Here is a 26,202-nt window from a genome sequence, read left to right as displayed (position 1 = left end):
AGCAGAAGACTCAACAGTGTCAGGGAGCCAACGGGGACACCAATCATGCGGATGGCAATGCCAGCTCAGCATGCCGCTACACATTCCGGGCACCTTTCAAATGGATGATGACTTTTTTGCCAAGTCCTAGTTCACATATTTTCATGAGTTTAAAAAAATGAATTAACAACAAGCTCTGACTCCAATTCCTTAGGGTATAAATGAATGTTGTTCATAAAAAAATACATTTGTCTGGGTGATCCCAAACTTTTGTAATAATTCATTATGTTAGGTGGGGAATAAAGTATGGGCCAATTCAATCAATTCACATGTGATAATGTGTGTGTGTCATGTCAAGAAATTCATTCTTTGTGCATGCGTGTGTGTATGTTTCTCCACCCATCTCTCTCCCCCTCCTGCTCCTCCCTCTGTTTTATCCCATCCCTCCTTCACTCAGGGAGCGCAGTGGAGCAGCGTGCATGCCGGAGAGCAAAACAACACTTGTGTTGCAAGCACACGTGGAGCTCCTACACCACTCAGGTGCTGGCTTGGCCCCAGCGGAGGTGAGACAAAGACGAGGAGGGGGAGGAAGACGAGGAGGCCTTAGTATCACAGGGAGGAGAGACCAAGAGGAGGAACAATTCCCCTCAACGCAGTGAGGGTGTCAGATGAGGAGAAGAGGAGCGCGGAGGGCATTGGATAGGCTTCATCCAGGAGTGAGTAGCAGTCATTGTAATATTTTTTTTAATTCTTGAAATCTGTTCTTTCGATGGTATTTTTCAGTTATATTTTACATTACATTTAAAATAATGACAGCTGCACAAGATGTTCTACTTCTAACGTTCCAAAATATTTTTAATTTGTTGGGTGAGAGTCTACCCCAAAACTCTACAAGCATAATGGTCTTATTTTATATTATTACAATCATAAAAATGCTAAAACGCTGCCACACTGACAGTTATTTTTCAGATAATGTTTAGTTTGTTAATACAACTTTTGCATTGTATGTCATTAGATCAGGCAGGTGGATGTTACGTATACTTTATGATGATTGTCTGTTTTTGCAACAAAAATAGCAGAGCAACAATAAGGTTGAGGTCTTTTTGTACTTAGTTTTATAAACCACTGTAGTTATTGCAGACACGGGAAAAAAATCATATTCATTGTCCCTCTCGTGGTATGTGGGGGCGATCACTGATTGCATAGCGTCAAAATGGCTTCAACTTTTTTTTTAATCCAGTACCACACATTTGTTACGTATTTTTTAGCGGTTTGATTTCAAACAATCATTATGTTACAATTTTTATATCACTTACATATAAACATATTCATGTTTTAATTGGATATATTTTGCTCAAACTGTACATAATGTTACCGTGGCTCATAGTATTATTAAATATATTTTTGAAAGAAAATGTCTCTTGTTTTTGCTGAACACTTAGGCCTACGATGCTACTTCATTGTTTGGGGTACTTGGAGAGCTAAAAATTATTTAATGTGTATAATATTTGCAAAACACAATCATACTGCAATATGAAGCAAATCTAAATGTTGCTTTTGGTGTGCATTCACTCGTGTTTACTGTGTAGTTCTACTTGTTAAAATGTTGTCATTAAAAAAAGAGGCAAGAGAGTGATTCATGTGTTTGCTTGTGTTCAGACTGAAAGGCCATTTCAAAGCCTTGTCTGTGATTTATTTATAAAGACTTCTAAAATTAACAACTAAATGGCCGCAGTAAGTGAAGTGAGACAGTGTGGGAAAACACAATTCAAGGCAATGTTTTTTTTTTTTCTTCCCCCCTCTTCATCCCCTTCAACAGTGGCAGCTCCAGACTTACTGGACCCCAAATCAGCCACCCACAACACCAAGCCCCGCCTCTCCTTCTCCACAAAGTCCATCACGCTGACTCCACGAGAGGAAAGCGAGGTAGGACGCGACGAAACTATCATCATGCTTTCGTTCCTTACCTTCTTTCCAACGCACGTGTTGGCTGACTGAACAGTTGAGGTATTGCAGGTGGTTGCCACGGTGATGAAAAGGAAGACTGTGACTGCCATCTTTCTTTTGATTGTCTTCTACCTGGTGATGGGAGCGGCCGTCTTCAGGTCCCTGGAACAGCCTCATGAGAGGTAAAAACTAGTATTAAAACATGTTTTTTTTTATTAAACTAAAAAACTTAAAATACAGTTGTACTTTGTAGGTTTTTTTTGTAATTTTCATATTAACTTTTTTTTTTAAATAAAATACCTCCTGCATTTAAAAAAAAACTTACTTGGGTAAAGAGGGTCCTACAGCACTGCTATGCTTTTTTTGAGGGTCCCAAAACTTTTGAGAGGCTGGTTGTGCTGTCCAGGCGAACCTGTTTCCACAAACAAAAAGTTCGGCCGGGTGAAAATCAGTTATTTTGATAACTGACAAATACTGACACAAAATTCCTTCCAGCTACTATAATTGGTAGAAGGAAAAGTAGTCGTAGAATTAATTGGGTCCGGAAATCCAGGAAAGTTCAAAGTTCAGCAACTCAACAAATGCAAAGATAATTGGATTTGGTGCCCTGAAGCAAACATTTATAATTGTGTCTATGCAAATGACTTGAATGAGGTGAAAAGTTGTGACAAATACTTCTGCCATCTTTCTCCATCAGTGCTCAACGCTTGGCCATCTTGACTCAAAAGTTGGACTTTCTAGCCAAACACCCCTGTGTTAACCACAGCCAGCTGGAGGATCTGGTTAAGGTGAAATATTTAAATTTGTGTAAAAATGCTGACAAATCTCTGTTCAAATTTGTTCTTGAAAAAAAAAAAAAGAAGTAAGACGATAATTAAAGATATACAAGACTTGTGTGTTGTCGCTGCAGTAGAATCAGCACCCTGGACAGCTCCTTGTTTTCTCATACGAAGGAACCTTTGAAGCTGAACAAAATCTATGAAGAGATTCTTGTTGACCTTCAATGATTTGCATTCATGATCATTTCCAATATTAGAAATTATTGGATAGAAATAATACTTAATAAAATAAAACTACTCACCTTCTGATGACAGAGGAGTAGTTCTTAGGATAGAGAAGGAGACTTTCTGAATTTGAGTCGTCTTCTTGCTGTACAACATTTTTGAGTCTCTCATGAGTGTAAAAATAAGTCTAATTGACCTTTAGTGTAGCTTTGGTTGAATTCTATGGATAACTTTGGTCACATGTTTCATCATATTCTGATCTGCCTTTCCACTGTAATGTGCTACACTGTCAAGACATTTTTTCCGGCTGTAAGTTAAAGTTCTGTCTGCCTCTTCTTTTCGCTCCAGCAAGTCGTGTCGGCCATCCGCTCGGGAGTGAACCCTGTTGGGACGCTCACCAATCCTAGCAGCCTGTGGGACCTGAGCTCTGCCTTCTTTTTTGCCGGCACTGTCATCACTACCATTGGTAGGACACACACACACACACACACACACACACACACACACACACACACACACACACACACGCACGCACGCACGCACGCACGCACACATACACAAACACCCACACCCACACACAAACACACTATCGCTACTCATAATAATAATAATAATAATAATAATTGATTGCTATTCATAATAAAAATAATGTATTGAATTTGGTTGGAGTGCGTGTGCGTGCGTGTGTGCATGTGTGTGCGTGTGTGTGCGCGTGTGTGTGCATGTGTGTGTGTGCGTGTGTGTGTGTGTGTGCACGCACTCCCCAAATAAGCTGTTACATAACAGATTTAATACTGTAGGACGTCGAGAACGTTACTTTTGTCATCGATCTGACCTCTGCTTCCTGCAAGTAATCATACTAGTGCACAGTTGCACTCTCATGGCCATATGTGTGTGTGTGTGTGTGCATGCACACTACATTCTTTTACTCCCTGCTTTTATCCATTCTCCCTTCCCTTGCTTCCCTTGACTTGTGACTTCTTTGGCGGCAGCTGATTCCAATGCAATTACGACATTGCAAGGTCAACCAATGACTCTTTGTACTGTGGACAGTGCTCCACTTATTGACTTGGTTCCTCCAATTTTGTGCTTAATGTTCATTTAAACTCATCAGCATTGGACCACACTTACCACAATTGTCTCCCGCCAATTGTTTCAACTTGGAGTTAGTAGCCAGTAGGACTACAATAAACCTGCCCTCCATCACAGCTTCAAGACAAAGAGTTTGGAAGCATATGTACCTTAAATAAATACTCAAATGGCATTCCAGAAAATCACAACATAACACCAGCAGTGTGAAGCTGAATTCCAACCTTGCAATGGTAACTACCTTGATGGCAGTAATAGTAAAACCTAAAACCTGTTGCGAAGTCCACTCTCCGTCTTCTCTGCAGGCTTCGGGAACATCTCTCCTCACACTGAGGGCGGGAGAATCTTCTGTATCGTCTACGCTCTGCTGGGCATCCCACTCTTCGGCTTCCTCCTAGCCGGAGTGGGCGACCAGTTGGGCACCATCTTTGGAAAGATCATCGCCAGAGTAGAGAAGATGTTTGTGGTGAGTGAAGGTCATACTTGCATACACCTACAGTCCGCAAAAGATCTTCTGAATAATTTACACAAAAGCACTCTTGACAGCGTGACACGCCAAGACTTTTCAGGTACAAGACAAACAACCTTGTTCATATAACTTAATACAAATCTGGAGCAACTTTAGTGACCCTTCTGTCAACTAATCACCGTCACACAAGTGACATCCTGCGCAAAGCTCAGGTTGATGGTCTCCAATTGAGTTTTAGGGTTTATGTTACTCATTCACACACTAAAGGTTTGTGACAGGACGTGAAGTATGGTTTTATTGGCAACCCACTCACACCAACATAAAATTATATTGAACTATATTGAAGAACAGATAATTGCTGATTTTTTTTCCAATGACCGAGTCTGACCATAATGTCAACCCATCTAATCGATTCTTTAATCAGTCAAGGGTTGGGCTGGACTCTATAGCCCATGCCTAAATTTACGTTGTTCAGTCTGCAGTTTTGTTCTGAATGATTTAAGGATCCCGAGGGTGTCTGAGACAAATATGATGACGACAAAGGCTGCAGACAATTGGGACAAAATTTCATTGTGTCACCCACCTAAAAGCCTAATGGCTTTGAACAAAAATGGTTTTAGACGACAGCTTTAGTGTCAGTCACAAGCACTCTCGAGGGCATTCATTGTGATGTCATATTGCACAATGTCTGTATTTAGCATGGAATTTTGATTGTTTTGTTTAAAACATTTTAGAAGCGATAATCAATCAGATGATGAAACAGAGTTTTCTTTAATAGACATTCAGTAATCAATGAAAGAGTCATCTTAAATGACATTATTTGTAGATGTATTCCATACTGCTATAAAAACTGTACAGCTTCATACGATGAGCTGTTTCTAATATTTTGACTCTGATAAATAAGGCATTGAAAGCACCCATCAGCATATTGCTGGGTAATTTTACACTACTGCAAACAATTATATAACAATTATTCAGAAAAAAATATGAAACTCTCAAATGAATGAATATTCTCAATCAAAACTAGCAAGTTATCTTTGTTAAAGAAATCTTTTTAATGAAGCTGTTATTGTAGATCCTATTAGAATAATATTTATTTATTTATTTAAAGTAGTAAAGTATAATCTATTAAATTATAAATGGTTTCACTTTGTTGTCTTTTGTCTATGTTATGCTCAGTGGGCTGGATTAAAGAACAAATTGAAAGAAGTGGACCCAACTGTTGTGTCCCATGTTCTGTAAAGTTCTATCAGCAGTCGCATAATGTGTGCTCACCTCATGTGTGTTTCGTGCAGCACTGGAACATCAGTCAGACGAAGATCCGCGTCATATCTACGTTGCTGTTTGTGCTCTTTGGCTGTTTACTGTTTGTGGCGCTCCCGGCAGTCATCTTTCAACACATTGAGGGCTGGTCAGCGCTGGAGTCGCTCTACTTTGTGGTCATTACATTGACCACCATCGGGTTCGGGGACTTTGTTGCAGGTAAAACTGTTAAGAAAAAAAAAAAAAAGCTACTTGCCTCACGTGTGATTAAATGAATACTTCTACTTCCAGGAGGGTCGGAAATCGAGTACTTGGACTACTACAAACCGGTAGTGTGGTTCTGGATTCTGGTCGGACTTGCCTATTTTGCCGCCATCCTCAGCATGATTGGAGACTGGTTAAGAGTCATTTCCAGGAGGACCAAAGAAGAGGTTTAGTTTTTATTAGATTACATTATCCTTATATTCAACACAGTATTATACATGCTATGGATGGACGGACGGACGGACGGGTAGATGGGTGGATGATGGACGGACGGGTAGATTTAGATGGCTGGATGGATATTTGACTTTACATTTTAAAAGCTCAGTTGTAGATTAGGGTAAAAAAAAAAGTTAATTTTTTATGTACTTTACAGCATTTTTTAAGTATTTAAATTTTAAGTTGTATCTTTAACTTCAAGACAGTTAATGCACTTTTTAGGACTAAAACCTCAGCCTTTGTATTTTGGGACTGTATTTTGCTGAGCATTATGGTGATACTTGTGTAAAAAGTTTGAGAACAATTTAGGAAAACAGAACTGACCCAGATTGAAGTACCGCGTGTGTGACTCACCGCTTTGTCCACCACTAATACAGAATATTATGTAGCATAGCACACCCTCTTTTCAGTGCCGTGTCTTGTACTGTAATGGAGAAGTTGTTCATTTCCAAGTGTGGCGCCATGCCCCAGCAGACTTTTGTCACCCTCCTAACTTGGTTTCAATGATGAAATGCTTCTCTGATCCAATAGACTTTACGCAACCTACACACACGAGCAGGTTATTAGTTTGAGTCTCTCCAGAGAAAGTTTGCATAAAGCCTCATCTGAACATGCATCTTGACTCATTGCTGCTATAAATATAACACAACTTATGCAAATGAGTGGACATTTCTCCAGAGGGGAGACAGGTTTTACACGAGCCAGAATAGTTATTTGGCAAAAAATTAAGCCACATTTATGAGTAGAAATAAAAAGCAAAACAATATAATATATTATAGATACTATATACAATTAAAGATGCAATATTTTTTGTTTTTGAAGCAACTTAATGTAAATTTCACTGGACTGCAATGTTTCCTATTACTGTTTTTGTTTTGTTTATTGTGTTTATTATACCTATGCTATTTTTACATCTACTTTTTATTTTATTTTTACAGAAACAATAATCGCAGTTTTGATTGGCTAAGATGCCCTCACAAAACGGGGTTTTAGCTATCCCTGTAGCGTCAGTAATCAAACCTGGTTCATGTTTTTTTTTTTTAAATAAAAATAATTTCTCCTAATGATAATAAAAAATAAATAACTCCTTGGTGAGAACGGGATTATTTTCCAAGCACCTATGACTTTGAGACGGGGGGGGGGGGGGGGGGGGTATCATACAATTGTGAATTAAGGTTGTCTGTCTTTTTGCTCATTATATCTCTAACTGCAACTATCTTCTCTGCAGGTTGGAGAGATTCGGGCTCACGCGGCCGAATGGACAGCCAACGTGTCAGCGGAGCTGAAGGAAACGCGCCGACGAGTGAGCGTTGAAATTTATGATAAATTCCAACGGGCCGCTTCCATTAAGCGCAAACTGTCGTCAGAGCTCGGTTTCAGCCCAGCCCCAGAATTTGCGCTCCCACGGAGGACGGTGTCAGCCAATCATAGCGAGGAACGGGAAAAGAGCGACAAAGAAGCGGGGCTACCTGGGCTGACGTCACATCTGACCCGAAACTGCGGCCTGTTTATGAACGGTCTAGACCTGGAAAGAGGCGATATGGCCGTCATTGAACACATTAAGTGAAAGGTACTTTGTAGTGTGCCACCAAAAAAAAAGATTCCCTAATTATGGTGGACATTGTTATCCTCCATACAGATTCCATACAGTTTTTTTGGACAATCAACAATGGCAACATGTACTAAATACCCAAGCACGAACAAATCTGAACAGTTCCTTCATACACGATCCTTCTCGAACTATTTGGGTCTTGAGGACCCCTATAATCTTCACATCAATTAAGCAAAAGCACTAGGTATACCCCTAAATGCCAGAACCAGGGACCAGTTTGAGAACCACTGCCTTAGTTAACTTCTGAACAGCTGCTGCAAGTTTGAAACAGAAAGATGACCAGAAATAATTTAAAGATTACGGCTGTTTTTTTGGTTTTTTTTAACCCTTCAATAATACAGTGTAAACATTTTTTTTTTTTTTTTTATGCTTGCTTTATTGGACTTTGGATGCGGTCACCATTTCTGATCAAAAGGTAGAATAACCTTTTGGATTCTGTTGCCAATCCCACACCTGTGAGTGATAGTCTTCAGAACTCTCAGGTGAGGAGGAAGAGAAACTGCAGGGCATGTACGTGGCAACACGGACGCTTTAATCCAATCGTCACGGTGCCTTAAAGTCATTCATTTTGCTGAAATGTCAAGCGCAAGCCTCAGAGGTTGACCTTTAAGTGTGAAGCAAAAAAAACAACAAAAACAACAACCTTGTTATACTTTATTGGCTCTCTGAGCCTCACAGCTTTTCTGGTCTTCATTACAGTGAATGTGGAAAGCCTGTTTAAATAAGAGGGTCAAACTATTAATACTTTTTTTTCTTCATTTAGTGTATATTTGATTAGAACAGGGGCCCTCAAACTTTTCAGTTCCAGGAATACCTTACAAGTGAGATTTCTTTTTTTCTCCCCGAAAATCAACCTTCCATCCATCAGACCCAGAACTGCTTGACTTGATATTAGCAAACTCTTTTTTACAAATAACTTGGATGTTGGAAAGTGGATTTAGGCCTGGGCTCTGATATCCTAACCAGGGTGTGTTCACTTGAGAGAAATGCTTCCTAGACTTGGAATACTTTTGGGATAGTCCTGAACATGGTACATCTAGAACTCTAAAGCATATACTAACAGACGGACTTTTTAATATGTGTGAATATGGAAAATGGAATACATTGCCATGCGAATGTCGAAATGTACTAGATGATAATCAACTTCAAACGATTCTACTTCAACTTTGTCACATTAGGGCAACGTGCAGGAATTATGCAGTGTTTGCATAAATCCTTTTCATTATAGTTTTTCTACTTTTGAAATTTAATTTTTAACCTCAGTTGTCGAGGGGGGAAAAAAGCCTGAAAACATTTGACCCACAAATGTTCATACTTTGTGTTGACTTCCCTTCCACTGACTTAAATGATCCTGAGCCACTGTCCTACTACTGCTCAAAGACACAAACAGGAGGCCTCTTCCTCCTTCACCTGCAGTTAAAAATGCACTTTGATTTTTACAGCATTAGCACGTAACGACAGGCTACAGTTTGCGGCGCTATGCAGTCCATCCCATTTTACTGCTGCACTCAAGTACGCCTGTGGAACGCCTTCATATGTAGAAGAAACGAAAAGGCTTGTTATGTTTATGGTTGATTTTGTTTACAACTGTACCAAGGAGTATTAGGGCCCAACTAGTCTGAAAAAAAGTTAGAAATTTAACTGAAAAATTATGCTCATATTATGTTTGACCTTTTTTGTGACTTTCTTTGCATGTAATATTATAGACTAATTTAATTTGATTTTTTTATCTTAATCTCAAGACTATTCACATGAAAATTGTTATCTTCAGATTCATAAAAACATGCCAAATTGCATCTTTAGATTATTTACTTCACACAAACTAACTGTTTTCTTCCTTGAATACTTATTCAAGGCAGAAATATATACATAGTGTTTCTGAATTCTATTTCCCCCTAATACTCCTCTGTACACAGTGAGTTCTGACGGACTATGGTGCTAAAATATACACTCACACTTGTGCACATGGCCAAAAGTGAAAAGTGATATTTTTATTTATGTTTTATCTCTGGACCGATACATACGTACGTCAAGAAAGAATTTGAATGAAAACTCAAGTTTTATGAATGGTTAAGGATATTTAAAAAGTATAGTTTATTGAATTATTATTATTAGTGGGGTACTAACATGCTAGTTGGTGTCTCATTTCATTTCTTCTTTCATTTTGTTTTTATTTTACATTTTTTAGATATCCTGCTTCTGTTGCTGTATAAAAATGAAACCAATGTTGACGTTTTTTTTTTTTGCTTTTTTGCCACATGTGCCCAATATGCGTTTTAGGAATATTTCATGAATTTTGCGCGTATTTCTACACTGCATGTTTTTTAAGACATATTTCTACTACTGCCACGTGAATGTCTTTTAGAGTAAAAATATAATTTTTGTATAATTAGAAAATATATTCAAGTTCACCTCTGTCCATGTTTGCTGTGTCATCATTTATTTCAGTCATTAAACTTTATATAACATGATTTCATTAGTTTAGTATGATTTCGTCCAGGATAGCAAGAACACAGTCAATACTTTTCAGTTTAACAAGCAAGAGACTTTTTAAGTTATCATTGCGCCAGATTTTAAACTTCATTTTGAATGAATTAAAATGAAGCTGCAGTTCATATTCTTTCCAGAGTAAGTAGCGATATTTAAATCCTTGCAAGATGACTGCATGCATCGTTTGGTCCTTCCAAAACTAGCTTTTGTCAACCCCTCAGGCAGGGTAAATGATTGCCAAGATAACTACAGAAATCAAATGATGTAAAACATCCAGAGGCTTGTACTGAGTTTCTTTTATGAGCCTTTTCCTATTTTAGGTTCACTAAATGCAGAGTCCGCTCTTTACTATTGCTCAAAAGAAGAAAGGAGAAAGCCTGCAGTCTAGTAAGGAAGAATGGCTCAATTGCGGCATGTGTAATTGTTTGCAGCCATGAGGACCTCTCCAAGTCAATATGAGTTAATAATGTTAAGGTCGACATGCAGATAATCTCTTGAGACTTGGTCATCAGTGGGGCAGTTTGACATAAATGTTTTTTTAAGCATGTTAAGGTAATTTGAGCTACATAAGTAAAGATCCAAAAATTAACTACCACTAAAACGTGTCTATTGGATACTCAAAAGTTTCACTCATAGTATTCAGAGTTTCTTTTGGAAACCGTTTTCCATTATTTAAAAAAAACAAAAAAAAAACGACATTGGCTGCTTTCTGTGCAGAGTCTAAACTCTGTGTAACATAAAAGTAGTGCTTTGACACCCCCTTGGTGACAAGGACCTAATGCTACATTCCTGGAAGGGTGTAAATAAAATGTAACCAACTCACATTGTGCCAGTTGCAACCTCAAAGCGTTCCAGGTGAATATAAACAACAAAGATGGCCGATTTGCTCGCTCAAAACACATTTTGACCTCCAGCAATCATGCCATTGTAATTTTCCATATTGATATAAAGGAATATAGTTGTCAGAATAACAGCATTCTTATGCAGGCATACAGTACAAGTCACATTGTGTTATGTGAATTTACGTTGAATAACTAAATTGATTGAATAAAGATAGATGAAAATACTGTACAAAATTTACCTTTAACTGGTTTGCGGGATGCATTTGTCAAGTGGCGTCCAAGTAGATTTGTTTTTATTTTTCTGGCTTGGTGAGATGACCCTCCCTGTTTGAGTACAGTTGCAGTGCACTTGTCCTGGTCAGAGGTCGGGGGAAAACTCAAGATTTCCCATTTTGTCTGGAATGGAGTATAAGCTGACTGAAGAAGTGTATTCATATTCATACAGCAGAATCAGTCCAACAATTGTAGAAAACAAAACAAAAGATTCAGTTGGGCAAACAGGGTTCGTGCTCATCCAGTAATGTTGCGACAGTGTTGTTTTAAGGCAAATCAAATGTTCTAGCAGGAGATCAAGTGTTCTCTCTGCGGTCCGGTGTCACTTCCTGACACTGGCTGCTGCTTATACAGCGTTGCTGGACAGAGAATGGCTCAATTCATGCATACGCTTCAGAGGTGGGACGGTCGGGAGCTCTGTCCATCCAGCCTGCGGACACACGCACACACTCGTACACAAACACGTTTGACAGTCGGCGCCAGTCATAACACAGCCCTGCTTTTCCCGTGTGCTGGGCCACAGTTGGTACTGGCATCAACATTATCCACTCTGAGGTGTGTGCGACTGGCTCATCCTTCTCTCTCCGTTCCCATAACTGGCAATTCACTGCTCTCAGGTGCTTTAAACTGGCTGAGTTATAGATGTTTGAACGGAATGCTGCCATCATCGGCTTAAAGAGGTCAAGAGGTCACGATGACCTCAGCTGACACATCGATAACCTTAATGTCTATAAGTAGAGGAGATCGATGGCTATTGACCAGAAGCCATCTGACTGCATCATAAAGCTCCACCCACGTTAAAAGAAACACGAAATGTCTTTAACTAACACACGTACAGATAATTAGGCTTATTTTGAGCATTTCCTCTCCCTTCAAAGTCCAAACGATTCAAGTGGTAGGTGCAGTAACCAATTATTTGCACTTAAATAAATTTATATATGTATATATATATATATATATTTTTTTTTTTTTAGTTAACATCTGATGCTTATTTGAGACAAGGGAGGCATAGCGGTGGAACATTTTCTGCATTTCCTAACTGGGTGCGCAACAAAGTAATAATAAATAAATATAAAAATAAAATAAAAATAATTCATAATTAGTCATGCTAAAAATATATTTAAAAAAACAACAACAACTTGATTTTGGAGTGCTCAAAACAGACTATAGACGCTATCAGGTTGTTTAAACAAGTTTAGTGGGGGATTAAAAAGTTATTTACAATGACGAGTGAGCTCATACACCTACACGTTAACAATAAGCATCTTCTACGTAAAAAGCGTTTGAGTTCAAATATTCTACAAAGTAAATCTGTGATTAGAGAAAACACATTCAAAAGTTATCAGGCATCAATAAAATGTCAAGCAGTCTAAGCACATAAAAGGATATGAAAAGGTAGCTGCCGTTAGGAGGAGACTAGCTCCTGGAAAACACGACTCACGGCTGAGTGGACAGAGAAATATATACAGCACAAAAATATGCAACGTGAAATTGATCTACACACCTGAGGAATGTGTTCGAAGACTTTGAGAAGCTGTTATGTTGGCTATTACTAATATGTTGTAATACATGCCGTATTTTCATTTTCATCACCTATACCAAAATACAAAAAAATTCAAAGTGGTACATGCTAACCAGAGAAGCTTACGGTCTTATATTGCAAAAAGGCTTTTTTTGTCCCTGCTTTTCATCTTTTACCAAAACACTAAAAAGTTAAATAAAGAAATGTTGCTAGCTGTTAGGATTGACAGAAATGACTAAAAGGAGTGCAGCGTAATTACGGTAAACGTACCGTCCATCTAAACCTCAGTGCTGTGTTTTGAGTTGCCTTTACTGAACATGACAATTGTCTCCTTCCTCTGGTGACACTTGCGAACGAGGAGTGACGGCTTCCTCGCACTTGTCAGTCGAGGAAGGAGGCAGCAGTAACTGGAGGTGACAAGTAAAACAACATGATGAATAACAAGTACATCCAGTTTGTGTGTTGGTGCTTACCTTGCCATCCGACGTCTGCCTGGCAGCCAGGCGAGGGCTGCATCGTTTTGCGGTGGTCCTCCTCATGATGAAGGGGCTGGCCTCACCCAGTGGGATGTCAGCAAAGCCTAACACAAACAAATCTTGACTCCACTACATCTACAGATGTTGAACAGCATGATGATGAAAGACGCAGGGCATTCGGACCTCTCTGCACCAGCTCTGGAAGCCCCTCAGGCCTGAACTCATCGTCCTGTTGAGTACTCGGTTTTGGCGTGGTCGAGGTGTTAGCTCTGATCTTCTTGGTGAGGTTATGGAGAGCCTCCTGAGCGCTGTCCTTATCGCTCATGTGTTTATGAGCCCTCTTCCCGGATGAGGAGCCCCGCGGTGACCTCTGTGGAGTCGCAGGATCTGTGTTCTCCGATTTGTCATCCAGGTGTTTGGTAGAAGACCTCGCTGAGCGTCTGCGACCGTCAGCGGTGCCGGAGTGGCTGATGTTGTCTTTGCTGGGGGGTTTGCTCGCTAACAAATACTCCAGCCTTGTCGTCAGCGCGTCGTTGGCCTCTTCCAGTTTGCGCACCTCCAACAACGAGTTGCAGTATTTGTCCATGGTGTCGTCTGCCTCCTGCGTCTTCTCCTCCACAAGCTGGTTGGCTTCTTTGAGTTCACCTTTGACCTCCTCCAGAGCTCTGCTGCGTGCGTCCAGGGTTGCCTTGAGCTCCTCCACCTCTTTACTTTTTTCCTCACACTCTGCTTTTGCCTCCTTAAGGGATGACTTCAGCTCTTCTACCTCCTTCTTCCTCTCCTCAGTTTGAATTTGCAGTTGCTTATTTTCCACCTCGGTTGCTTCTTTGCACGCTCCATCTGGTGGAAAAAGAGCAGGTCCATGTTAAAAATGGATTGGATTATTTTTTTTATCCTGCAAAATGTCATCACAGAAATCTGCAGTTCGTGGCAAGCATTTATGGGGTTGAATATGTGTTTAGCAGGTGTCCACGTACTTCATACCTTGGGCATTAGTGTCATCTAGAGGAAGTCACAGCACACTGCACTCATCAATACTATTCAGGATTTTTGTAATTTTTGTTTTTAAATAAGTTTATCAGGAAGGAGTTCTCATTTAGTTTTATGGATTCTAAATATCACAGGTGGCTTTGGAATAATCAGAGATTCACTGAAATGAAAGGAGTCTCCCCTGCGAGCGGTGTCGAGTCAACGAACCTGAGCTGCTCAGTAGGAGCATCTTCTCTTGCTCCAGCTGTTTGCAAGTCTTCATCCAAAGGTTCAACTTGCTGCGCGTGGCGTCTCGCTCTTTGGACACACGAGCGACGACAGACGACAGCTCGGACACCTGGAGGGAAATAAAGAGTTTAGATTATAGGTTTGCTGTTTGTATAAACGCACATTTATTCATTTAGTATCATTCCAGATATTTTATACTAAAAATGTGGATGTGCGTACCTGCTCGTTGAGCTTCGAGACGGACAGCTGCTGCGTTTCCAGCTTCTCTTCAAGGCAGGAAACCGTGGACTGAAGCTTCTGCTGCTCCTCTGACAGTTTCACCTTGTCATCTTCAGCTCTTTGTTTCTCTTGTTCCAGTGCAGAAAGAGCCAAAGACAAACTCTTCTTCTCATCTTCCACCAGTGACAAGGCTGCCTGAAGCGTCTTTGTTTCCCCCTCCAGCTTGTTTCTGTCCTCCTCCACTCTATCTCTCGCCTGCTTCAGTGCAATGTTCTCCTCCTTACTAGAATGGAGCATCTTGTTCTCCTGCTCTAATCTCTCTTTTTCTTCTAGCAGTAGTCTATTTTCTCCTTTCAGCTGTTCCTTATCATCTGCCTCTTTGGCCTTTACAAGGTCTTCTTCCAAATCCTCAATGCGAGTCATCAGATTGTTTTTCTGCCTTTCCCACTCCTCACCATTCATCTTCCACTTCTCCAGCTCCTCCTGCAGATGTTTCTCGGCCTCCAGCTCCTCCAGGAGGTGCTTCAATCTCTCTCGCTCCTTCTCCATTTCTGCGCTCTTGTCTTCAAAAGACAGCTCTCGCTGCTGAGCCGCTTCGAGCTGGACTCGGAGATCGTCGGCCCGCCTCGTCAGCTTCTCAGCTTCCTCCCTCGACCCCCGCTCCAACTCCTCCACCCGGCACCTCTGTCTTTCCTCCTCTTCTCTCCGATCCATCTGTGCCCTCTCCAGCCCTCGCTCTAATTCCTCCTTAGCAGCCCTCAGCTCCTCAAGCTCTGCGTTTTTCATCTGCAGAACTTGCTCCAGTTGCTCCTTCTCAGACCTCAGGTTGTCCAGAGTGGCAGAAAGCTTCGAGAGCTCCTCTCTGAGATCTTGTTTCTCTTCGTCCACCTGGGGTCAAACAAAACGTGAATTCAGGTTTAAACGCACACAAAAACCTTATCAAGCAGCCACATTTGATAATGTCGCGTACCTTTATCCTTTGGTCCTCCAGCTCGGCTTTCATGGTCTCAGCCTGTATTGCAAGTCACAGTTAAGCGTTACAACATTCTGTCTTATACAGTTCTTAGTGATATAAATATTGGGGAATACCTGAAGGACGGCTTCCTCAAGGTCTTGCTCTGCATCCTCCTTCTCTCGCTCCAGAGCATCAATGCGGTCTTGCAGTGAGTCAGACTTCCTCTGAGCAGCTACAAACAGGCAAAGTCCTGGTCAGGCCACTAAGAAATTGACAAGGCTACAAAAAATGACGCCAAAGTTACCTTTGAGGAGTTCGCTCACGTGCTTCTTCCTCCTCTCGTCAGATTCGATGCGGACGCGGAGCTTTTCAATGCTGCTTCGCATCTGCTGGACTTCGTCCTGTGTGGAATTCAGTCGAGAGGCGATTTCTCCCTTTTCCAGGAGAGAGGACTCTAAAGACTGCGTCAGCTGTTGTACTTCTTCTTCCAAAGCCTTGGCAGAGAAACAGACGATAGTAACATTTTGAAAGCTTATATGTCTATTGCCACTCTTTCGTCACTCTTCTTATTCACCTGGATTTTGCTGAACATGGTCTCCGTGTTGAGACTGGCACCCGTGCGATCTTCCTTAATCTTGACAAGCTGCCCAATCAACTGTTCCTTCTCCCCAGTCTGCTCAGACATGGCTTCCTCCAAAACATTTATCTGCTCCGACAGCTTGAGACAAAAAAAAAAAATCTTGTCATTGTTTATTCTTTATGATTTGGACGAGCTTATTCCGAAACAAAAGTTCTTTTTGCACCTGTTGCTTCTCTGTCTTCATTTTGTCTACGCTGCTCTGCAGGGCTTCATTCTCCCTCTTTCCTGCTCTGATGTCCTCCTCCAGGATGGAAATTAAGGACCGGGTGTCACAGTTGGTCTTCTCCAGCCCGTGTATTTTCTCACGCAACTGGCTCACGGCCTGACTCAGCTCGTCTCGTTCTTCAGAGCAGGACACCAGCTCAGATCTCAGATGGATTGTCTTGAGAAGAAAACGACAAGTTATACGAGCCACCCAATTATATTGGATACCTCTGCGGCTCAGGTGTCCCTAATATTTTGCACGCGAATGAGCGCCCACCTCAGAGGAGAATGTTTCGATTTGCTGCTCCAAGCCTGAGCACATCCTCCTTTGAGTTTCCAGCTCATCTCCCAGCTTGCTGCGCTCCTCCTGCAGGGCCTCCAGCTCACACTCCATGCCCAGGGTGTGCTGCTCCAGATTGGCTTTCTCGGAGCGAACTCTCTTCAGCTCGCTCTCCTGCTGGAGGAACTTCTCGTCCCACCCGCCTGCGTAACAAAAAAGATTAGCATTGACACACAAATTCATCTGTATATTTTTACCTTTGGCCATTTCGAGTCCCTCCATCATCTCCATAACATCAGTGAGCTGGCATTTAGCAGTTTGGAGCTGCAGGGTTAAGTTTTCTCGATCTTCTGACAGCTGGGACAACTAAATTCAAATGCAGAATTGACGTCACAATTTAATAAATGACATTCCTAGACCGGCAATAACCCACCTGATCAGAGAGGCTATCCTTCTCCTTCAAAACTTTGTTCAGCTTATTTGCCGCACAACGCGTCGCTTCTTCTGCCGCATCAACTTTCTGCTCCAAGGTTTGGACTTGCTTTTGGAGGTCTGAGGTCAACTCCTTTCTCAGTGCAAGGTCAGAGTTGAGCAGGTCAATTTTGGAAAGCAGGGCATAGACGTCCTCGTCCAGCTTTGAGAGTTTTTCGTGATCCTCTTCTAACTGCATGGGCTTCGTCTCTGCTTGACGGAATATCAACACACGTTATTTGACTTTTGAATATATGTTTTGCTTGCATATTTGTGTATTTCATTACTCACCGAAGGAGTGTAATGGAGCAGCTTGATGTTCAAGGACACTGCAGGGAGTGCTCTCCTCATGATCCTGCAAGTGGGTTTAAAAAATAAAATGAAAGCCAGCCACTAAATCAAATTCTGTAACAAACTGGTCGGAGGACAACTCAATCAAAATATTTCTTTTATACCTGATCAAATTCTTTGTTTTCAGTTCTCTGCATTTCGTGTCCATCTTCCATGCAAGCATCTCTGTCTTCTTCCACAGGTTTCTCGATCGTCTCTGGTTCGATTACGTCCGGTTTGAGGTCGGGTTCTGCTTCACTACAAGATTCAAAAGAGAATAGCTTTATTTCTCCTAATTGTTGCGTATTTATGAGTAGTTTACATTAAACCACCATACCTGGGGGTCTCATCAGGTTGGAATGAGAGTTCCTCCAAGTCTGGTTCATTTATTGACAAGGAGTCTAATGATGGTTCCTCAGTGGATTCAGCATGAACATGGCTTGCTGGAATTAAGTTAAGTCAGTCTCAATGTGCCATCGCTAGGGTTCAAATAAAAATCCCCTTCTGACATTCTCTATTTCAACTCACCATTGATGTCTGCCTCTTCAGGCTCGATGGAGCTCAACTTTTCTTCAGGTCTCTGTTGGTCCTGCGTTTGTGAGAGTGTCTGGATAAGGTGGTTTTGCTGGGCCACCTGCTCCAACAACACATCATACTGGTGCTTGAAGACACTCAGCTCTTGTTGTAAGCATGACAACTTCTGATGCAGTTCAGCCTGGTCCGTTTCAAACTGCCGGTTCCTGAGACACAATCGAGGCGCAATGGTCATCTAACAGAAGAGCATAAACACAGATAATAACCATACCTGGATGTGTTCTCCTCCTCCATCCTCTTTTCTGTCATTTCAAGATGCTCCCTCATCCTGCGACACTCCTGTTCAGAGTCCTGGAGGAGTTTTTGGATCCGTTCCTTTTCTTCTTGCATAGAAGTCACCTTGTTATCACGCAGCTCAATGGTTGCTTGGGACCGCTGCTTCTCCTCCATCAGCTGGGCTTCACTGGATTTCAGCTGAAGTTTCTCCTCCGCTGCTTGAGTCAGCTTGCTTGCCAGCTCACCGAGTTGGGCCTCGAGCTGAGTTTTTTGCTCACAGAGAAGATCAAGAGTGGAGAGGAGCTGGGCTTTCTCTTCGGTGAGTTGCCTCAATGTTGATTGTGTGTTTTCTTTCTGCGTGGTCAATTGTTGTGTCAGTGTTTCCGCTTGCTGCTTCTCTTCAGTTAAAACCATCACGCTGGTTTGCAGGTGTTTGTTCTCCTCATGCAACGCGTCCAGCCTTGTTTCCAACTGCTGCTTCTGAACATTCACTTCATTTAAATTAGTCTGTAATTGATCTTTGGCATTTACTAACTGCTTCAGGGTTGCCTCGAGGTTGTTCTTCTCCTGAAGTGACTCTCTGTCATCTTCTTTGTCTTTAATGATCTGGTTGAGAGTCGCAACTTGAGCCGTCAAAGCGGCGACTTCATCTTCCAACTGAGTGTATTTGACAGCGTCCCCCTCCAGGCTTGTTATTTCACAACTCCTCTCTGTCAGTTCCTCTCTGGCCGTCACATACTTGGACTCCAAAATGGAGTTTTGAGACTGGACCTCCTCCAACCGTGTTTCCAAAACGGAGACCTAAAAGACATAAAAAAAATTTAAATGAGCATTTTGGTCCCAAAGTTTTGTTTTAATTGTTAACCAGTTGCTGCAAGAAGTATGGATTGTATCAAATGAGAAAATGACTGATATTTGGTGTCTACCTGGGCTTGGCTATCCTCGAGTTGGACCACCATGTCATAAATGTGACTTTGGTTTTGAGCTCTCTCCGTCTCCAGTGACTGAATGGTCTCTTTTAGTGTCTCAATTTGACTTTCATAAGAGTTGACAGTCGTCTCATTGTCTTCCAGATCCATCTGAAGCATTTCCAACTGGACCTGTATGCAAAAACAAAATAGATATGTAAAAATCACTCTTTACTATAAAATCAATAGATTAGACTGGAGGTGGCCAAAATACAGGCCCATAAATTGGTACAGGTATCAGTCTGAAAGAAAGTGGTATCAAACATCCCTACTTAAAGGTATTCTTGTTTTGTTCAAGACAAAACATATGGTTCATTTATTCATTATAAATAAAAATGATATAATAACAAACAGTTTGATTAGGAAGCATTTTGTTTTTTTTAAGAACTGGTTGATTAATTACATTTAAGGTTTTTTTAATGATAAAATGGGAAAATTCCAACGACTTATTTTGTAACTTTTTCATAAACATTTTGCCAATTAAATAACTGGTTAGTTTTTCATTTCATTTATTGTAGAATTGTTTGAAATAAACGTTCATGTACATATTTTATTATTTAATCTTGGTAAACAGATGGAAAATGGTTTAAATTATAAGTTAAAAAAAATCACTGAACTATAAAAATGAATTATTTTAGTTATTTAAATTACTCTTGAGAAAAAAAATCAGGAGCATCCGTTTGTTTTAAAAGCAACATGTCACTTGAGCACAAATGTTAAGATTACTGATCGTTCGAGCCAGTGTAATTGCTCCAAAGCAAACCTTAATTTTGTTCATGACAATCGTCTTCTCTTTCAGGAGCTCAGTCGTCTTGGCATGTTCGACTTCTGCACTGTTCAGCTTCTCCTTCAGACCCTTGATGCTGGCGTCTCTTTCTTCCAAGCCTTGCGAGGCTGCAGACAGAGTTGCCTTCATAGCCTTCACTTCAGTTTGGATGTTACACAACTCAGCTTTGGTGGCATTCAGGGCTTTCTCTGCGGCTTCACATTTTTCTCCGAGGCTCTTTTCCTTGTCGAGGAAGCTTTGAGCTTCCATTGCTTTACTCTCAGACAGCTGGCTCAACTTCTGCGTGAGCTCTGAAACTTCTTTTTCCAATTGATTTTTGAGCTCGGTGTGAGAGTGGTTGACCAACTCAAGTTCACTTTTCAGCAGTGGGAGTTTCTCAGCTGCATCTTTGTTTGAGGATAATTTCTCCTCTAAAGATGATATCTGCTCCTGAAGCTCGTTTACTTTCTCAGTGTGTCTATCTTTCAGGAGCTTTAGAGGAGAAAGAATCATCTCATTAACATACAAATCATTCTTTTCCTCCAACATGTGATTGAACTTTACCTGTATTTCTTTCACCCTCCCTTGGAGATCATTTTCCAAGTCTTCATTTTGTTTCTCCAGAGACAAGAGCCGAGCCCTGTCTTCTCCAAGGAGCCTTTCCTTCTCCGCCACATGATCGTACGCCCCCCGGAGCTCCGCCTCCAGCTGTTGCAGCTTTTGCGTATTTTCCGCATCCATCCTTTTGTGTTCTTCCTCACGCTCTGACATCTTCTTGCTTTTTTTCTGCAGCTCTGCTCCAAATTGCTCTTGGGTCTTGAGCAACTGATCCATTGAGTTGATCTGAAACACGTGGAGGTGAAATGAGGGGAACATGAAGCGTTGTACAAATCAAGACACTAATTCCTTCATTGCAAAGCGCACCTGATTTTTAGTGAGGAGGAGCTCTTGCTGAGTTTCCTCCAACTGGAGCTTGATTTGCGTCGTCTCCTCCATCTTCACTGTGATGCTTTCCTCACATTGTCGCATCACCGCAGCTTTCTCCTCTGACAATCTGTGTGCAATAAGCGACAATGCATGTTACAATGCAGACTAATTGCGTCCTAAAATGTTGGGCACTTTTCAAATTTCCAGGAAATCATTTTAGCTCATCAGCTCTGTTGCACCGTTTAAAATGAATCTCAGTTTTGTAAAACTCACTTTGACTCAAATGAAAGCGATTCATAGGGATAATTGTGGATCTTGACATCGAAATTAAATCGATAGTCTACTCCACCTCCGCTTCAACAGGATACAACCTAAACTTCTTAACCTCTCTCTCACCTTAAATTTCTCTCTTCCTGCTCTGCAGTAGCCTGAGCAAGGCTCTCCCTCAGCTGTCGTATTTCATCTTGGCCGAGTTCAATAAGCTGTTCTTTGGAGCGTGTCAGGTCGGCGGCTACTCGCTGCTCGTCATGCAGCTGAGCGATGTTCTTCTCGGCGTGCTCCGCTCGGGCAATTTCCTTCTTCAGCTGCGATTGCAATTCCTTGACCTGAACAGATCGAATGATTAGAGCCAAGCCAACCAATATAGTGTTACAGGAGGAAATTTACAGTAGTAATAGTGTTCACCTGTTTTTCAAGTTGGGTCACCTGTGCACCAAGATTTTCCAGATCTTTGGTGTGTTTCTGTTCAGCCTCAGAGGATTTGCTCTGGAGCTGCTTGTACTGATGCACCCTCTCTTCCAGCTCTGTACTCTTGATGAGGAGTTCTCCCTTCAGGCCGTCAATGTGTGCTGACAGCCTGGCCTGCTCCTCCTCTGCACTCCTCAGCTGCTTCTACAATGCAGAGAAACTCATTGGAATGACATGAAGAATGACACACTCAATGTAGTTCGTTGGATAAATATCTTTACCTTCAATTCTTCATTAGCCTCTCTCTGTGAGCTCAGACTTTGGTCCAATACATCGATTTTATCAGCGAGTTCCTTCTGCGTGGCTTCTGCATGGTTGATGAGTGCATCCTTCTCGTTCTTCCAATCCAGCAGAGCTTGATGTTTTTGTGTCAGCTGCTTGCACTCGTCATGACTCGCACCAAGACTTTTCTTTAGTTCTTGACCCTCTTTTACAGCCTCTGTTAACTTGTTGGCCATCTGCTCCTCTGCTTGCTTCTGTTTCTGCATTTCCTTCTGGGCCCTAGAAAATGATCGCAACAAGGTTGATTGGCTTTCATTAAATCAAGGAGCAATAATGGATGGGGCTTTTCCTGCCCCAATGTCTACCATTCATTTTTAGTCTCAGCGTCGGAGAGCGTCTTCCTTAGGTTTTCCAGCTCCAGCGTCGAAGATTGGGACTGCTGCTCCTGTTTGCACTCAAGTCTCTTCAGCTCCTCTTTTTGACTTTCGCATTTTGCTAAGGAATAACAGATAATACGGTGAATGCTTAGTGGGCCCAAAATAAAAAAACTGGTGGTATGTGGATCTATATAGTGCTCTTCGCTACTCTAATGCGATGATTAAGTTACCTTTGAGATCATCCAGGAGTCCTTGGGTGCGTTTGAGAGTCTGCTCCAAGGTCTTCTTTTCCACCTCAAGTTGTGACAGCTGCCTATTGCTCTGGTCCAACTGGACAGAAGTGCTGTTCTTCTCTCGCTGATGCTCCTAGAGTCAGAAAAGGAACCAATGAGATGATACAGACAAGCTATTATAATGTATGTTTGTACTGTATTCATTTATTAGCCGTTATAAAACCAGTTATCTACCTCCACCTAGCGGAAAACACAATACCCCCCCAAAAAAAAAAAAATTGAATTCTGAACTTGGACTGGTAAATCACTATTTTGAAACAGGAAGCCATTGCCAAGAAGATTAAACCAATACAAATCTCAAAAGTCAGGTGAAAAAAAAGGTAGATGACCTCTAGCTTCTTGCGGAGGTCCTCCTCTTTGGTCTGGCTGGCCTGGAGGCTCTGCTGCGAGCGCAGCAGCTTCTGTTTCTGTTCCTCCACCTCCCTCTCCAGCTGACTCCTCTGAGAACACATCTGGAACACGGCAAGAAGATGATTTTACAATAATGACACAGAGTGGAACATGGCAAAATGAAGTCAGGCTGAGTTACTTTGTCCAAATCAGTCTGCAGTATGTTGTTGTCTTTTTTGGACTGTTGGATCTCTTGTGTTAACTTGGTTCTGGTCTGCTCCAATTGTTGTTCCAAGGTCTGATGAGACCTTTGCAGTTGGGCAAGCTCCTACACACAGTGAAAATGATCAGGGGTTATGTTTTAGTTTTATCCCATTTAAAAGGCCAGATGCAGGCAGGGCTCTGTGTCGTTGGACCTTCTGGCTGTCTCTCTCCTGGTCCTTGACCTTCTGTTCCAGGGCTCGTCTGCAGCTCTCAGCGTTGTGTCTCTGACAGCTCATCTCTTCAGTAACTTGCTTCAGCTTCTGCTCAACTGTAGAACACTAAGAAAGAGAAGCAGCAGCATTTAAGACACATTTGCCAGAAAATCCCACACGTTCCTCTTCTACACGGTGTAGTACACAAAAAGAAACGTGACGTGAGATCTTACCTTGACCTCGAGCTGCTGATGTCTGTCTGTGGTCTGACGCAGCTCGTGGCTCGTCTTGGCCAAGTCTCGGTCCCGCTCAGTCAGGTCTTTGCGGGCCTGGGTCAGTTGGACTTGTAGGTCCTGCAGCTTGGAGGTTTGGCTGCTAATCTCTCTCTCGTGACTGGACATGCTCCTCTCCAGCTCTGACACACGGCCACGCAGCTCTGAAACAAATATAATTAAAATGTTTCTCAATTATATCATCCATCTGAAAAGATAAACACCAGGACAATAATTCAGTCAAGTTACAACTCTACTTTAATTTGTGAACAGCACCTTGGTTGAGGATTTTCAGTTGTTCCATCTGGTGGGATCCACCCGGACTCGCTGCTGCTGTTCTGGGACAGCTCATCCGCTGGCTCGATTTGATGGGCGTCTCTTCGTGTGCGTCCCAAAGGGACGTGCCACGCCTCTTCAGAGGCGTTTCTGCAATTTCCTGAGACTGGCGGATGTGTGTCCGATCTTGTTGCTGCCATGGGAAAATAGAGGATCCAGCTTGGCGAGCAGCAATATCTTTGTGGGTCACACTGGCCGACGACTGATTCAACAGCTACAAAAGAAACAAAATGGCAAAAGTATTAGGTGGAAGAAGCTTTGTAACGATGACTGACATACTCACTTTGACTTGAAGGACATTTAATTCATTCTGCAGCTTTTTTCTTTCCTCTACCTCATGGTTATATTTCTCTTGAAGGTCCTCCAGTTTGTTATCTGTAGCAAATATACAAGATTGATGTCAGATTTGTGATGTTCTTGCAGGTACAGCAATATTTATTCAATCTTAAAAAGTTAGGTGGAAAAGGTTTACAGTGGTTTACCTTGTGGTCTGTAAGATGAAACTGGAGTGGAGAAACTCCTCTGTGGAGTAACAAACGCCTGCAGATCCGAGGAGGATGACAAGGAGCAAGAGCCGGCAGGTTGAGAACGATCCAGTTCATTTTTGTACCTGAAAGTCCAAATAAGATTTTTTGGGCCGCAACGGATTAGCAATGCAATTTTACTATAGCTTGTGTTAAGTCAAAATTTGCACACACAAAGAAAAAAAGAAACCCACAACTCACTTCTTAAGCTCCTGCTCCAGTCGCTCTATGGTGTTTCTGCAAGTGTTAAGCTGGCCCTCCAAATATCTCACCTTTACGAAGACAAAGATTTCCATTTTGATTTTAGACATGCAAACAAACTCAACAAGACACAATTTCAATATGAGATCAAATACAAACATTTGCCGTAAACACTTTGGCCTGACTACAGAGGCAGAAAATGAAACAAATTTGGAGTTCTTTTCAAGTCAAACTCACCTGCTGCTCTTTGACTCCCAGATCATGCAAAACCTTTTGGCGAGCTTTCTCTATGGAGTCACATGACTCTACTAAAGACTGGTTCTCTCTTTTCAAAACAGATGCCTCATTGCGTTCACTGTCCACCTGTAAAAAACAAATACTATACCATTTAAATTGTATTTTTTTTGCCTCTTTTATGTGCACCCTAGGAACTTCTTATAATGCCCCCCAACTAAATAACATCGTTTCAATCGTCCATGTTTAGAATCTTCTTGACCACTGACCTTTTGTTTCTGCTTCTGCAGGGCTGCCTCAAGAGAGTCAACCTGAAACTGTTTTTGAGTTCTCTCCTTTTTCAATTTGTCCAGCTGGACTTCCATTTCCTGGATCTTCTGCAGGGCCTTTGCTGGAAGTCCATCCTTCCACTCCTCCACCGCCCAGCTCATGGTTGCTCACCTGATGAAACACAAGCTGGGTTAGAGTAAGGCTCCAGAACGCCCGCGATCATCGTGGGGATAAGTGGTTCAGAAAAATGGATCAAGACAAATGGACGATTGACTTATGTTTATCTGGTTTATTATTGTGATAATTGTTAAATCGATGTTAAATGTTTCCCGTCCAAAAATACTAAAGTTTGTTTTGGTTGTGAGGAGTTTGACCCTAAGAAGATAAGATAAATGGTACTTAACGTACTAAGTAGCTGAACGTTAGCTTTAGTGTGATTCCATCGTTAAACGTGGAAATATTTTACCAGTCAACTTCACTCTGACTATAAATATTGGACTGGCACGGAATGAAACATTGGGTAACGCGTTTAATTATGGCATGAATGCATTCACCCTATGTTAAATAAGAAAACTTACGTTGGCGCGATACTTCCTTCCGACGATTGTTGATGAGTCTCGTTGAAAATTCAAATTCTTCAGAAACAAACGGCATTTCAGACAGTTCAACGCTCATTGGCTACAGCTCGTGACGTATGACCTGCCGGCGCATATGATTGGTGTAGATTCGTTGATGTTTAGCAGTGC

The 26,202-nt window shown here is 41.7% G+C and overlaps 2 protein-coding genes across 14 annotated transcripts; one reads left to right on the top strand and one right to left on the bottom strand.

Moving 5' to 3' along the window:
* The first annotated feature begins 459 nt into the window (after positions 1 to 459).
* On the top strand, positions 460 to 8,943 carry kcnk2a (potassium channel, subfamily K, member 2a). The gene is made up of 9 exons (XM_049718909.2): positions 460 to 695; positions 1,799 to 1,905; positions 1,996 to 2,108; positions 2,624 to 2,714; positions 3,279 to 3,396; positions 4,325 to 4,485; positions 5,784 to 5,970; positions 6,043 to 6,182; positions 7,460 to 8,943. Coding segments are annotated over exons 1-9 (1,257 nt in total). The 5' UTR covers positions 460 to 694; the 3' UTR covers positions 7,799 to 8,943.
* On the bottom strand, positions 1,299 to 26,145 carry cenpf (centromere protein F). 13 transcript variants are annotated; one of them, XR_011086793.1, is made up of 46 exons: positions 26,035 to 26,145; positions 25,456 to 25,627; positions 25,190 to 25,315; positions 24,953 to 25,023; positions 24,710 to 24,837; positions 24,511 to 24,602; positions 24,168 to 24,441; positions 23,853 to 24,055; positions 23,620 to 23,745; positions 23,403 to 23,531; positions 23,203 to 23,325; positions 22,811 to 22,946; positions 22,569 to 22,698; positions 22,203 to 22,482; positions 21,919 to 22,125; positions 21,631 to 21,839; positions 21,232 to 21,361; positions 20,872 to 21,150; positions 20,305 to 20,799; positions 19,500 to 19,673; positions 18,569 to 19,374; positions 18,292 to 18,503; positions 18,101 to 18,206; positions 17,889 to 18,021; positions 17,725 to 17,788; positions 17,396 to 17,643; positions 17,220 to 17,328; positions 16,960 to 17,165; positions 16,642 to 16,860; positions 16,413 to 16,556; positions 16,143 to 16,332; positions 15,973 to 16,070; positions 15,854 to 15,895; positions 14,884 to 15,771; positions 14,644 to 14,773; positions 13,630 to 14,286; positions 13,444 to 13,550; positions 12,953 to 13,377; positions 11,415 to 11,571; positions 7,701 to 7,756; positions 6,586 to 6,774; positions 6,079 to 6,145; positions 5,764 to 5,976; positions 2,602 to 4,445; positions 2,252 to 2,338; positions 1,299 to 2,098 (listed from the first exon to the last, which is right to left on the bottom strand). XR_011086793.1 is itself a non-coding variant. In XM_049718899.2 (39 exons), the coding sequence occupies exons 2-38, from the start codon at positions 25,615 to 25,617 to the stop codon at positions 13,279 to 13,281; spliced, it is 7,932 nt and encodes a 2,643-aa protein (XP_049574856.1). In that variant the 5' UTR covers positions 25,618 to 25,627; positions 26,035 to 26,145; the 3' UTR covers positions 12,625 to 13,041; positions 13,241 to 13,278. The 13 variants fall into 13 exon arrangements, 2 of the variants coding, with proteins under 2 accessions (XP_049574856.1, XP_049574854.1); XR_011086795.1 differs by having other exon boundaries at positions 6,631 to 6,774; XR_011086791.1 differs by having other exon boundaries at positions 2,602 to 2,696; positions 2,813 to 4,445; positions 5,764 to 6,774.
* Between the last annotated feature and the right edge of the window lie 57 nt (positions 26,146 to 26,202).

This window comes from Syngnathus scovelli, chromosome 4 (genome assembly GCF_024217435.2).
Source record: "Syngnathus scovelli strain Florida chromosome 4, RoL_Ssco_1.2, whole genome shotgun sequence".
NCBI classification, from domain to species: Eukaryota; Metazoa; Chordata; class Actinopteri; order Syngnathiformes; family Syngnathidae; genus Syngnathus; species Syngnathus scovelli.
This window is presented reverse-complemented; position numbering and strand designations above follow the sequence as displayed.

Coding starts and splice junctions, on each gene's coding strand:
- cenpf (XM_049718897.2), bottom strand. CDS start 25,617: ATGAGCTGGGCGGTGGAGGAGTGGAAGGATGGACTTCCAGCAAAGGCC. Junction 22,947..23,202: donor ACCTCCGCAAGAAGCTAGAG/GTCATCTACCTT, acceptor TTCTGACTCTAG/GAGCATCAGCGAGAGAAGAA. Junction 22,483..22,568: donor GCTGAGACTAAAAATGAATG/GTAGACATTGGG, acceptor ATCATTTTCTAG/GGCCCAGAAGGAAATGCAGA.
- kcnk2a (XM_049718909.2), top strand. Junction 2,715..3,278: donor AGCTGGAGGATCTGGTTAAG/GTGAAATATTTA, acceptor TTTTCGCTCCAG/CAAGTCGTGTCGGCCATCCG. Junction 3,397..4,324: donor CACTGTCATCACTACCATTG/GTAGGACACACA, acceptor TCTTCTCTGCAG/GCTTCGGGAACATCTCTCCT.